General features: G+C 40.6%; 1 protein-coding gene across 1 annotated transcript in view; it reads right to left on the reverse strand.

Annotated features, from left to right (window-relative positions):
• The window catches only part of LOC139396421 (cytoplasmic dynein 1 intermediate chain 1-like), a gene marked incomplete at its 3' end in the record, with an annotated part of 67854 nt that extends 53573 nt beyond the window's left edge, over positions 1-14281 (reverse strand). Inside the window, exons 1-7 of the mRNA XM_071143462.1 lie at positions 14013-14281; positions 13059-13180; positions 12127-12241; positions 6328-6424; positions 4990-5040; positions 1663-1722; positions 1097-1218 (exon numbers count right to left, since the gene is read on the reverse strand). Coding sequence (XP_070999563.1) covers positions 1097-1218; positions 1663-1722; positions 4990-5040; positions 6328-6424; positions 12127-12241; positions 13059-13166 — 553 coding nt within the window. The remainder of the gene's footprint in view (positions 1-1096; positions 1219-1662; positions 1723-4989; positions 5041-6327; positions 6425-12126; positions 12242-13058; positions 13181-14012) is intronic.
• Positions 14282-15194: the final 913 nt, after the last annotated feature.

Consider the following 15194-nt stretch of genomic DNA (forward strand, 5'->3'; position numbering starts at 1 on the left):
AGCCCATTCCTGCAGTCAATGACAAAAAGCCCCCTCTTTGGCCTCATGGGTGGAATGTTATTCATGTTTTTCATAATTAATAAACATTATGTTAAAAAAAAGGCTGAAAATCCAGTGTTTCTTTGTCAAACGGTTTTGTTCTATTTCAGTCTTCTGTGATGTATATAAAGTGTAATATTGGGATGGAAAATCCAAATGTAATACTTTCCAACTCTATATCTGACATGGTACAGGTGTCTTCTTTTTTTTAAGCCCATACCCATGTGTGTGAGGTGTATAATTTATTTCAAAGTAGATTTGTTTAAGACTACCAAGAATCACTCTGTGTGGCCCTGAATTAGCCCACCGCAGTAAAAGGCTAACACTTCATCAAACAAGTATAATTAAATTAACTTGACCAATTTCACATTAAATGTATCAAATATTCCAAAACATTTTCTTTCAAAGCAAATCCAGATGAAACAGAATCCAAATGTAGTGTCTCAGTTCTAAGTTAGTCTGACGAGACAGAGACACAGAGAGAGACAGATACAGCCACCATTCCAGGTGATGCTCCTCTCCTCTGACAGCGGCAGCCATCTTGTATTACCCCCAGACAGTCACTCTGCCTCTACTTAGAGCTGGGAGTCAATGCAGTGTCTGTTCTCTCTGATTCCAGGCAGCCAGAGTAAAGACAAGCAGGCAGGCATCTCTTTAAAAAAAAAGCCTCCTCCTGCTCTCTCTCTCCTTGTCTTTCATTCACTCTCGGCTCTTTCTCATTTTCTTCTCCTTCCCTCTCTTAGCAAATGAAGGGCTGTGTCGGTCAAATGGATATAAATCACTACAGGTTTACAGACTGTGGATCAAGCCAGGCAGTAAGGCCTACAGCCCATCTGACAGTAATGGCAATCAGATCAATGTGTTTTCACATGGTTTTAATGTAATCATAAAAAAATATGAAAAGGGTTCAACTGTTGAGTATGTGTTGTTTTTATAGTTTTTTTTAGAGGGTATACTGTAAAGAGGGAGCAATCGAGAGAACGATAGTGCTGTGTTATGTCGATTATAAAATACTCACACACATACACACGCACGCATGCACACCTTACACACTCACCCTCAGACAGATGGGTAGTGCCAGTGATGGGCGTCTGAGTCTCTTTGCAATACGACACCACCTCTCTGGGTAGGAAGTCCACCTGTGTGATCTTAGACGCCCCCAGTCTATGCATCCTGCGCCTGGATGGAGTGAGACAGGAAGTAGTGGGTCACAGAGCACTATGGGTACTGTAGTACATCATGCTACACACTTCAGTACTGCTGACCAACACACACACCGGTACACACACACACTGGTACATTCATGCATAAAACACTGAGACATTTAATATGGTGATTCAGTCCTTCGCACCTGCAGTACATCAGGGCTTAATTCAGTAGGGAATAATGTTGTGGAACATTCAGATAGAAATATATTGCGTAGAACAGCCATGCCAATTTGACATGAGTAAGGACTCAAGTCAGCTCTATTCATGGTATTTCTATCTGCTTGTTTCACATCTCTGAATACATCCCTGGTGTTCAGACAGCCCTTCTCTGATTGAACCACACACCTCCCCAAGAGGAGTACGGATAGAGAGAAGGAAAAAGTGAAGGAAATAGAGGAGAGGAACCGGTATGTACCCTAGCTCGGAGTCATCCTGCAGCTGCAGAACAGAGGGGTCAGTGTCCCACTGCAGGGTCCTCGGGTGGGCAGCAGGGGGCGCAATAGAGGGAGGGAAAACACATGCCAGGTTAGGTGAGCCACAGCAGTAACCCACAGATAAACACATACTGAGCTGGGTTGGAGTACATTTCAGTTCAATTCAATTCGGTTGAATCAGGAGATTACTTGAGATTCCAAATCCTCTTTTCAATTAGGATTTTTCCATTCTTGATTTGGAATTTAAATTGATTCCTTGATTGACTGAATTGGAACAGAATTGAAACTAACCACACCTTCGCACACACATGCACACGCATGCACACACATGTCTAACAGAATAACATTAGACAGAAATACACATGCAAGGGCACTGAGACATACAGGACAAACATAATCACTTATTGGGGACATGACAGTTGGGTAATTCAATGGGGAAAATGTTTAGGTTTTAACATGATTCTATCTATCTCCCTGTTATAGATTCTTGGTCAAATATCAGAATATCTATTTGATGAATATGAAATTATGGTGGGACAATGTACAATATTTGTACAAAATGTCATGGTAATATGAAAATGGTTTAATAACTATGTATAGAATAATATAAATATGATTTATCTGTTCTTCAAAATCCAAATGGTTGGACAAATATAAAATGATCTCTCTTATGTTGGGCAAAATGCAACATAATGCAACATAATGCAACATAATGCAACATAATGCAACATAATGCAACAGTGCAGAAGCTTTACAAGCAGATATGTTGTATTTCCGTCTTTCATATTCACTACCAGTCAGAAGTTTGGACACACCTACTCATTCCAGGGTTGTTCTTTACTTTACTATGTTCTACATTGTAGAATAATAGTGAAGACATAACAACTATGAAATAACACATTTGGAATCAAGTAGTAACCAAAAAAGTGTTAAACAAATCAAAATATATTTTATATTTAAGATTCTTCAAAATAGCCACCCTTTGTCTTGATGACAGCTTTGCACACTCTTGGCATTCTCTCAACCAGCTTCATGAGGTAGTCACCTGGAATGCATTTCAATTAACAGGTGTGCCAGGTTAAAAGTTAATTTGTGGAATTTCTTACCTTCTTAATGCATTTGAGCCAATCACTTGTGTTTTGACAAGGTAAGGGTGGTATACAGAAGATAGCCCTATTTGTTAACAGACCAAGTTCATATTATGGCAAGAACAGCTCAAATAAGCAAAGAGAAACGACAGTCCATCATTACTTTAAGACATGAAGGTCGGTCAATACGGAACATTTCAAGAACTTTGAAAGTTTCTTCAAGTGCAGTCGCAAAAACCATCAAGCGCTATGATGAAACTGGCTCTCATGAGGACCGACACAGGAAATTAAGACCCAGAGTTACCTCTGCTGCAGAGGATAAGTTCATTAGAGTTACCAGCCTCAGAAATTGCAGCGCAAATAAATGCTCCACAGAGTTCAAGTGACAGACACATCTCAACATGAACTGTTCAGAGGAGACTGTGTGAATCAGTTCTTCATGGTCGAATTGCTGCAAAGAAAACACTACTAAAGGAGACCACTAAGAAGAAGAGACTTGCTTGGGCCAAGAAACACGAGCAATGGACATTAGACCGGTGGAAAACTGTCCTTTGATCTGATGAGTCCAAATGTGAGATTTTTGGTTCCATACGCCGTGTCTCGAGTAGGTGAACAGATGATCTCTGCATGTGTGGTTCCCACCGTGAAGCATGGAGGAGGAGGTGTGATGGTGTGGGGGATGCTTTGCTGGTGACACTGTCTGAGATTTATTTAGAATGGCATGGCTACCACAGCATTATGCAGCGATACGCCATACCATCTGGTTTGCGCTTAGTGGGACTATCATTTGTTTTTCAACAGGACAACGACCAAACACACCTCCAGGCTGAGTGCGGCATCAGATGACCTGGCCTCCACAATCACCCGACCTCAACCAAATTGAGATGGTTTGGGATGAGTTGGACCGCAGAGTCCAAGGAAAAGCAGCCAACAAGTGCTCAGCATACATGGTAACTCTTCAAGACTGTCAGAAAAGCATTTCAAATGAAGCTGGTTGAGAGAATGCCAAGAGTGTGCAAAGCTGTCATCAAGGCAAAGGGTGTTTCCTTTGAAGAATCTTGTTTAACACTTTTTTGGTTACTACATGTTATTTCATAGTTTTGATATCTTCACTATTATTCTACAATGTAAAGGTACAAATAAAGAAAAACCCTTGAATGACTAGGTGTGTCCAAACGTTTGACTGTTACTGTATATAGCTTCACAAACAGATATGTTGTATTTACATATTTCATATACATATATATATATAGCTTTACAAACAGATATGTTGTATTTACATATTTCATATATATAGCTTTACAAACAGATATGTTGTATTTACATATTTCATATATATAGCTTTACAAACAGATATGTTGTATTTACATATTTCATATATATAGCTTTACAAACAGATATGTTGTTTTTACATATTTCATATATATAGCTTTACAAACAGATATGTTGTTTTTACATATTTCATATATGCCAGTTTGTGCCAACAATACAGGACATTGAACCAGCACACAATGTATGCATCTTCACATACAGTATACACAAGTCACAATACATGTACACAATCACATTCAGTATACTGTATGAAAGCAGTTCTATGACATATAGAACACCCATATGTCATGTATTAAGAATATATTCTGTTTATACAGTATATGCTTAGTGATAAAGCTGTGCTTGCTTTTGTTTGTGGGGCAATCATTCAGGGTGGCTTATAAACAAACTGGAGCTTTCTCTAAAGTCATCTCCCAAAGTGCAAATTGTGACAGGGTAGCTATAGCATTTTTGACCGGCGTACCACTTCTCAATGGTACCTTTCAGGAATGTTGAACATGCCCATTACCACTTTAACAGATGCACAATGCTAGTAGAGCGCGGAAAAGCGTCAACCGCGTCACTCGACCCGACTGTCTTAACTGGGATGACACCCTAAAAGACTGTTTTGTCAGATCTGTCACAGAGAAATGACTTCTATTGAATCATGCGAGTGGAAATCTTTCAAGCCAGTGGTTTAGGGAAACAGCAGGTGTCAGGCAGCAGTCACCCAAGAGGGAAAGAACAACCCTTTGTAGCTTTTTATGCCTGACAGAAACACACCTGCCATAACATTCACTGTCTATCTGTATCACTGTGTCTGTCTGTCTGTCTGTCTGTTTGTGTGTCCTGTCTGTGGGCGAAAAACTTGGGCTTGAGCATTCCTTGCTCTGAGTAGAAAATGCTTACCTGTCGCTCTGAGCCTGTGCCTGATGCTTACTAACGCCAGACAACCCTGACCTGAGAGGGGACACAGTCATAAATGAACACACTCAACATGGGACACCGTCGATGACCAACACATCATGCCTGATGGGGACAATAGAGTTCAATTCTTGAGGGGGATTGTACTCTATTGCGGTTCTGGGGGTCCTTCTCAGTGTCAGATATCTAACAGATAACACACAGTCGCATTTAGTCATCAGTGCTGGTTTGGTGTGTGAGAATGAGATGAACGTCAGCTACTGTATGATGACACATAAGCATGTATGACACATGGGTTGCAGCAGTGCCACAGCATGACGCCTGGGAACATAGCCTAGAGGCTATGTTAGCCTGGAGGCTATGCTCTTCAGAGAAGTGAGAGTTGAATTATGTGCATCAAGTTGATATCTACAGAGCATTCTAGCATGTACAGGACATTTTGTGGCTCACCAAGGATGCTCTCTGAAAAGTCATCCATTTAAAGAACTATCTTTCCCCAAAAAATAGGATTTGGGCTTAAAATACCTTAAAACTAAAGTAAGTTGGGAGAGTTTTGATATGGTAAATCAAATCTGAGTGTGATTGATATTCACATCACACGGTTTAGAGATTAAATGTTATTTTGCGAGTTGTGCTTATGTGATGATAGAATGAGATAAATGACAGTACACAGAGTGTATCAAAACCCACAGCTACAAGACACAACATCCAACAACAACCCTCACTGACATTGGTCCTTACCTATACCTGCAGATCCCATACAAAGAGACAAAGAGAGATATGTGAGAGAGCTAGAAGCATAGATAAACTGTATGCTTATAGTGTTTTGTCACTTAACTACAACCACCATTTCATTAAAGGAATATTACGCTAACAAATGTTTGACCATTAGTTCAAATAAAATCTCCCAAAATGGTGCATGTCAGCAGTCAAGGTAAAGCACTTTTAGTTGAGCAAAGACTTGCCTTGATGCATCATATGATGCATTTTTCATGTAGCACTCCTTTAAGCCAGGGGACACAGCCAAAGGGCCACTAGAATACTACAGGAATACTATAGTAATACTACAGTAATACTACAGTAATAATAATATATTGATTTGATATAGCGCTTTTCATTACAAATGTATTACTACTGAATCTAAACAGTCAATTATAATATTTCAGAGAACATCCCTGATATATTGGATGATAAGCATCATACTCATTATATTATCATCTCAGCAATATTCCAGTTGCTCTTGCCCTGGTCTTACTCTGGGTCAGTAACTCCAACTCAACCATATGTTATAATAACAGTCATATAAACAAAATGGCTGCCTACCTGCCGGCTGTGGCCCCGTCGGCTGAGTCCTGACTTCCCGTCTCACTGGGGGTGCTGTGTCGGCTCACTGATTTGGATGGGGACATGGGGTTCGGGACTAAATAATGAAAATAACACGTATCCAACATTAAAGGCTGCAGCGGATGGACTGGTCAACCCAAGCAATGCCAGAGACAGAGGGTGGCCGAAAGAAAAAACAGGGTGAAATGGTTGAAAGCAAATGAGTGATAAAAAAGAATGATCAAATGAAAACACAAAGGGGACAGAAAGTCAAATGGATTCCTCATTTACCATTCAAGTCAAAGCAATCATGGCTTTCATTGGTCATTGGAAGGTTTCATTGCAAAAGCCACTGTTGTACAACAACCACAAGGTCATGTTGCGATCAGGGTGTTGTTACAATATTGTACCACTAGAGAACAGTGACAAATACCTTGTTAAACGTACAGTATGTTGGTAGTGAGATACAGTATGTTTTCAACTGTTGTTATTAAGCCCATCATTTCAATGTGAAAATGTGGATGTTCACATTTATTTGCATACAACAACTCCACCTCAATATCATTGTTTTGAGGAAACTCCTGTGCATAGATAAAGGGCTCATAAAATACTACACTCTTAGAGAGAAGGATTCCAAAAGGTTACTCGGCTGTCCCCAAAGGAGAACCCTTCTTGGTTCCAGGTAGAACCCTTTTGGGTTCCATGTAGAACCCTCTGTGGAAAGAGTTCTACCTGGAACCAAAAAAGGTTATTCAAAGGATTATCTTATGGGGACAGCCAAAGAACCCATTTAGGTTCAAGATACATGTAGTACCACAGATGAGGAAATACATTAAACCAAAAACATGGGAAAGTTCAGATGAAATGGGAAAGGTATGAAATTGTTAGAAATAATATTTGAGAGAATGTGCATAACATGATTGAGTGCGAAATGTCACAGAAATTAAATGAATGGTATGACATTTTAAGATTTTCTCACATGTGAATTCAAAAATATTTCAATTTATTTTGCAATAGACATTGTGAGGAAATAGAAAATTGGATTGGAGAAACAAATAATGAGAAACAAGTAATGATCATGTGTAAAAAAAACAAACACACAAAAAACACTTGATATTTGAGATGTGTAAAAGTAAAACAGCAAATTCACACTCCTGTTACATGCAACAGTAGCAAGCACACATACTGCAAGCACACATACTGTAGATAAAAGAACAGAACGTACACTAGTGTTCAAAAGTTTGGGGTCACTTAGAAATGTCCTTGTTTCCATGAAAACATACATGAAATGAGTTGCAAAATGAATAGGAATTACAGTGGCTTGCGAAAGTATTCACCTCCTTGGCATTTTTCCTATTTGTTGCCTTACAACCTGGAATTAAAATTGATTTTTGAGGGGTTTGTATCATTTGTTTTACACAACATGCCTACCACTTTGAAGATGTGCAAAATATGTTTTATTGTGAAACAAACAAGAAATAAGACAAAAAACAGAAAACTTGAGCGTGCATAACTATTCACCCCCCAAAGCAAATACATTGTAGAGACACCTTTTGCAGCAATTACAGCTGCAAGTCTCTTGTGGTATGTCGCTATAAGCTTGGCACATCTAGCCACTGGGATTTTTGCCCATTCTTCAAGGCAAAACTGCTCCAGCTCCTTCAAGTTGGATGGGTTCCACTAGTGTAAAGCAATCTTTAAGTCATACCACAGATTCTCAAATGGATTGAGGTCTGGGCTTTGACTAGGCCATTCCAAGACATTTAAATGTTTCCCCTTAAACCACTTGAGTGTTGCTTTACCAGTATGCTTAGGGTCATTGTCCTGCTGGAAGGTGAAACTCCATCCCAGTCTCAAATCTCTGGAAGACTGAAACAGGTTTCCCTCAAGAATTCCCCTGTATTTAGCACCATCCATCATTCCTTCAATTCTGACCAGTTTCAAAGTCCCTGCCAATGAAAAACATCCCCACAGCATGATGCTGCCACCACCATGCTTCACTGTGGGGATGGTGTTCTCGGGGTGATGAGAGGTGTTGGGTTTGCGCCAGACATAGCATTTTCATTGATGGCCAAAAAGCTCAATTTTAGTCTCATCTGACCAGAGTACCTTCTTCCATATGTTTGAGGAGTCTCACACATGCCTTTAGGTGAACACCAAAGGTGTTTGCTTTTTTTTTCTTTAAGCAATGGCTTTTTTTCTGGACACTCTTCCGTAAAGCCCAGCTCTTCTGGATGAATACTTTTGCAAGGCAAAGGTTATAAATAATGATTTTTAATTGAAACAATAATTGTGTCCTTCAAACTTTGCTTTCATCAAAGAATCCTCCATTTACAGCAATTACAGCCTTGCAGACCTTTGGCATTCTAGTTGTCAATTTGTTGAGGTAATCTGGAGAGATTTCACCCCATGCTTCCTGAAGCACCTCCCACAAGTTGGATTGGCATGATGGGCACCTCTTACCTACAGTACGGTCAAGCTGCTCCCATAGCAATTCAATAGGGTTGAGATCCGGTGACTGTGCTGGCCACTCCATTATAGACCTAATACTAGCTGACTGCTTCTTCCCTACATCGTTATTGCATAGTTTGGAGCTGTGCTTTGGGTCATTGTCCTGTTGTAAGGAAGAAATTGGCTCCAATTAAGTGCCGTCCACAGGGTATGGCATGGCGTTGCAAAATGGAGTGATAGCCTTCCTTCTTCAAGATCCATTTTACCCTGTACAAATCTCCCACTTTACCACCACCAAAGCACCCCTGTCACGCCCTGACCTGAGATATCTCTGTTTTCTTTATATTTTGGTTAGGTCAGGGTGTGACTAGGGTGGGTACGCTAGTTTTGTATTGTCTAGGGTTTTGTATTGTCTAGGATTTTCGTATTCTATGTTGGCCTGATATGGTTCCCAATCAGAGACAGCTGTTTATCGTTGTCTCTGATTGGGGATAATATTTAGGTAGCCATTTCCCTTTGGTGTTTGTGGGATCTTGTCTATGTGTAGTTGCCTGTCAGCTCTCGTTTGTATAGCTTCACGTTTCGTTTGTTCTTTATTGTTTTTGTTCGCCATTCATTTAATAAATAAAGAACGTACGCGCCTTGGTAAAGAATGCTGCGCCTTGGTCCGATCCTTATAACAAACGTGACACCCCCAGACCATCACAATGCCTCCACCATGCTTGACAGATAGTGTCAAGCACTCCCCCAGCATCTTAAAAAAATGTCTGCATCTCACGAATGTTCTTCTTTGTGATCCAAACACCTAAAACTGTCCATAACACTTTTTTCCAATCTTCCTCTGTCCAGTGTCTGTGTTCCGTTACCCATCTTTTATTTTTATTGGCCAGTCTGAGATATGGCTTTTTCTTTGCAACTCTGCCTAGAAGGGCAGTATCCCGGATTTGCCTCTTCACTGTTGACGTTGAGAATGGTGTTTTGCGGGTACTATTTAACGAAGCTGCCAGCTGATGACTTGTGAGGTGTATGTTTTTCAAACTAGACACTCTAATGTACTTGCCCTCTTTGCTCAGTTGTGCACCGAGGCCTCCCACTCCTCTTTCTATTCTGGTTAGTGCCAGTTTGTACTGTTCGTGAAGGGAGTTGTACACAGCGTTTTACGAGATATTCAGTTTCTTGGCAATTTCCCGCATGGAATAGCCTTCACTTCTCAGAACAAGAATAGATGGACGAGTTTCAGAAGAAAGGTCTTTGTTTCTGGCCATTTTGAGCCTGTAATCAAACTCACAAACACTGATGCTCCAGATTCTCAACTAGTCTAAAGAAGGCCAGTTTTATTGCTTCTTTAATTCGAAAAACAGTTTTCAGCTGTGATAACATAATTGCAAAATGTTTTTCTAATGATCAATTAGCCTTTTAAAATTATAAACTTAGATTAGCTAACACAACGTGCCATTGGAACACAGGAGTGATGGTTGCTGATAAATGGGCCTCTGTACGCCTATGTAGATAATCCATTAAAAAAATCTGCCGTTTCCAGCTACAATAGTCATTTACAACATTCACAATGTCTATACTGTATTTCTGATCAATTTGATGTTATTTTAATAGACAAAAAATGTGCTTTTCTTTCAAAAACAAGGACATTTCTAAGTGACCCCAAACTTTTGAACGGTAGTGTGTTTGTTCCATTACAGCTCACCATATAAACTCAGCAAAAAAATAATGGTCCTCTCACTGTCAACTGTGTTTATTTTCAGCAAACTTAACATGTGTAAATATTTGTATGAACATAACAAGATTCAACAACTGAGACATAAACTGAACAAGTTCCAAAGACATGTGACTAACAGAAATGGAATAATGTGTTCCTGAACAAAGGGGGGGTCAAAATCAAAAGTAACCGTCAGTATCTGGCGTGGCCACCAGCTGCATTAAGTACTGCAGCAGTACTGCAACTCCTCATGGACTGCAACAGATTTGCCAGTTCTTGCTGTGAGATGTTATCCCATTCTTCCACCAAGGCACCTGCAAGTTCCCAGACATTTCTGGGGGGAATGGCCTTAGCCTTCACCCTCCGATCCAACAGGTCCCAGACGTGCTCAATGGGATTTAGATCCGGGCTCTAATCTGGCTATGGAAGAACACTGACATTCCTGTCTTGCAGGAAATCACGCACAGAACGAGCAGTATGGCTGGTGGCATTGTCATGCTGGAGGGTCATGTCAGGATGAGCCTGCAGGAAGGGTACCACATGAGGGAGGAGGATGTCTTCCCTGTAACGCACAGCGTTGAGATTGCCTGCAATGACAACAAGCTCAGTCCAATGATGCTGTGACATACCGCCCCAACTCGTCAGTGAAGAGCACTTTTTGCCAGTCCTGTCTGGTCCAGCGACGGTGGGTTTGTGCCCATAGGCGACGTTGTTGTCGGTGATGTCTAGTGAGGACCTGCCTTACAACAGGCCTACAAACCCCCCACAGTACGGACATTGCAATTTATTGCCCTGGCACATCTTCAGTCCTCATGCCTCCTTGCAACATGCCTAAGGCACGTTCACGCAGATGAGCAGGAACCCTGGGCATCTTTCTTTTGGTGTTTTTCAGAGTCAGTAGAAAGGCCTCTTTAGTGTCCTAAGTGTCCTTTCATAACTGTGACCTTAATTGCCTACTCTCTGTAAGCTGTTAGTGTCTTAATGACCGTTCCACAGTTTTCATGTTCATTCATTGTTTATGGTTCATTGAACAAGCATGGGAAACAGTGTTTAAATCCTTTACTATGAAGATCTGTGAAGTTATTTGGATTATTATGAATTATCTTTTTGCTGAGTTTATATGATGACAGTTTCTGCCATAGAAATAATAATGAATAGAACGGACTTGGAAGCTCTAACGCTGGTAATTGACTCGTAAATTCATGGATACACTCGAAATGGCTGCCTGGTATTGTGACGCAATCATTTCCACAGTATAACATTTCCAATCATTTTTGGAATGTTATACTGCATCAACTGATGCTGGATTGCCATGGTAATGTAGAATGTTCATTCAAATGATGCTAACTAATGTGGCTCATGAAATGGAATGTATTTTTTGTCATTTCAGTTGAGTTGACACAACAAATCACAGCACAGATTGAAGGGTAAACATCTTGATTTTACTTCCTGGCATGGGTACACTCAAAATGGCTGCCAGTCTACCCATTATGCCATCATTGACTTGAATGGAGATGCCCTTTCTATTCATTCTCATTTCTATGGTTTCTACCCCACAGAAACGCTAACTGTAGCTTTGTTTGAGGAGCTCATCCCTAACTAATTTGAGTTGTGCAGTGTGTGTGTCTGTGTACCTAGTGGGGGTTCTGGGGAGATGCCGATGCTCTGTAGAAGGGCCTCAGTCTCTCTGCGCTTCCGGTCCAAGTCGGAGTCCACTGGGGCAGCTTCAGCCTTCTGCTGCGTCTCTGTCTGTACACACACACATACTCTTGAGTATACCAAACATTAGGAACACCTTCCTAATATTGAGTTACACACACCCTTTTTTCCCTCAGAACAGCCTCGATTCGTCAGGGCATAGACTCTACAAGGTGTCGAAAGCGTTCCACAGGGATGCTGGCCCATGTTGACTCCAATGCTTCCCACATTTGTGTCAAGTTGGCAGGATGTCCTTTGGGTGATGGACCATTCTTGATACAAACGAGAAACTGTTGAGCGTGAAAAACCCAGCAGCATTGCAGTTCTTGACACAAACACCTGGCACCTACTACCATACCCCTATCAAAGGCACTTAAGTCTATTGTCTCACCCATTCACCCTCTGAATGGCACACATACACAATCCATGTCATAATTGTCTCAAGGCTTAAAAATCATTATTTAACCTGTCTCCTCCCCTTCCTCCCCTTCATCAGTCTGTCATGGAAAGAGCAGGTGGTGTATATTTTTATTTTACCTTTATTTAACTAGGCAAGGCAGTTAAGAATAAATTCATATTTTCAATGACGGCCTAGGAACAGTGGGTTAACTGCCTTGTTCAGGGGCAGAATGACAGATTTTTACCTTGTCAGCTCGGGGATTTGATTTTGCAACCTTTCAGTTACTAGTCCAATGCGCTAACACACACACACACACACACACACACACACACACACACACACACACACACACACACACAGTATATTAGCTTTGTAATAGGATATTAGCATGAGGTCTATGGCTCAGGTCAAGTCGGACAGACAGGGATGAGCATGACAGTGTGTCTACTCACTTTTTTCCTATCTTACCTCTTTCTTTTTCCTTTCCTCCTCCTTCCTCTTCTTCTCCTCCCTGATCTGAGCTAGGCGCTGCTTTTTGCGCTCTAGCTCGGCTTTTATGTCACTTTTGTCTGCCATTGTTTCCTATTGAGCTGGGAAAAAAGGAATGTCACACAAGGATGCAATGTACCTTCAACACTAGAGAACTGCTACTGGGTGTGGCCCTGGGTCATTAAGTTCCTTCCTGTTTGGCCTGTAACATGATCCATATTCCATAACAATTCAGGGAATAAATAAGTCCATCAACTACCTACATCTATCTCCCTATCAATGTATGTAGGGTCAATACAAAATAATCATACTTCACTTGAAGGCATCACCAAGGGCAAGGGTTGGATAATTGGGTAACAATTCAAGATCTGAATATTGAATTGTAGTAAAAGGACAATGACACCATAAGGAAGGCATTGTATCAAGTTTATTCTCCCACAACTGCCAGATTTGGATTTGAAACACTTCCAACTGTATTTTTTGTAGTACAGTTGTGTGATGTAAATAGCATCATTGAGAATCCTGCTGGGCTAAACAGACAGGAGGGAATACAGCCGAATAAAATAGGTAATGAACAAAAGTGGAGGATAAAATAAAGAAACACTTTATTGAAATACACACAAAACAATTCAAAGGAACAGACGCAGTTGGTAGCAATTGGCAATGCATAAGATGCAGAAGATGCCACTACTGTACCCATTAGGAGTGGAGAAAATGGCGTTTTCCCCTTTAACACACCACGTATAGGTAATTATAAATTGGGTATTATTAGCAATTAACGTTACGTCATTTTTCAATGCGCCTCTTCTTCCCACGATCCAAAGCCATACAGAGAAACACCCAGCAAAATAGCAATTACACGAGCACAAATGATACACAGGCTACAAATGTATGCAATAAATCATTATATTTCCTCGTAAAGACTTGTCATACCTGATCTCTCTTTCACTATGGATGCTGATGATGATGTGTCACTTGCAAAGAAAGATGCTGTATCACGGCTGCTACACCCCCGGCAAATCACCACATTATTTATCCTCCTCTAATGATATTTAACCAACAAACCTCGGATGTATGGTGAAAAGAGGTCGTTTCAGTTCAGATGATATTACTGTCATTGGCTAAAATCAAGAATATTCGCGCCAGATGACCTAAATAAAATATAAAACATGTGCATGATGCAGCATCCCTCAGGAAGAGAGGAGGAAATTCCACCTATCAGTGCAATGTGTCGCTTTGAATTAACTTTAGCTGTTACAATGTCGCCATCTACAGGCCATTTAGAGAAGTGTACGGCGACACTGCTGGGGTATCAGATTTAGATTTATTTATTTTATCTTTTTTTTTTATATATACCCGTATATAATATCATAATTAATACGTAAATTGGATTTGATGTTTTTTCTGTTCGCAAATGCTTATTTATTTCTGAGATGTGTTGGGGCAATTATTTAAGATCAAAACCGATAAAATCCCGCCCCAAAACTAGCGTAGTGCTCTTTCATTGGTCAAAGCCAATGCCAATCAAATCCAAACTTCATTAACAATATAGAGGTCGGTCTTGGGAGGAGCGTTCGTGATTTCTGAAATATTGTAAGTAGTTTATTGACCGTTTATGAGATGAAAATACATTGGGCACTGTTCGGGAAATGTATTGTGTTTCATTGTAAATGGTTTTGAATATGTCAATTTAACGCCTTTAATTGCCCTTGGTGGCTAGCATTGGTCAACTAGCTAACGTTAGCAAGCTTCTTCAACGTCTGCGAGACTGGAGCTGGCTGCTGATGACAAGAAAGGGCACCCTGGCCTGACACAACAATCCGACTGTCTCGGGACTTCAATTTGAATTTGTTGCAACCATGAAGTTCACGCAATTTTTGCTAAGGAACAGCTCCATACCTAAACAAGCACTAGTGGATCGGTTTTCCAAGTTCTCCCCCTCGCCGCTGTCAATGAAACAATTCATAGACTTTGGTAAGTTTTCACCCCTGTCCTGTCAATAACACGGATAAACAATAATACTGTCCACGTTTATTCTGAATCCATAGTACAACAAGTACCACTGGTTGCATTTATCAAAGTAGCTAGAATGTTTGTTGTGGTGCATTCACTGCT

Source organism: Oncorhynchus clarkii, unplaced genomic scaffold, assembly GCF_045791955.1.
Source record: "Oncorhynchus clarkii lewisi isolate Uvic-CL-2024 unplaced genomic scaffold, UVic_Ocla_1.0 unplaced_contig_2405_pilon_pilon, whole genome shotgun sequence".
NCBI classification, from domain to species: domain Eukaryota; kingdom Metazoa; phylum Chordata; class Actinopteri; order Salmoniformes; family Salmonidae; genus Oncorhynchus; species Oncorhynchus clarkii.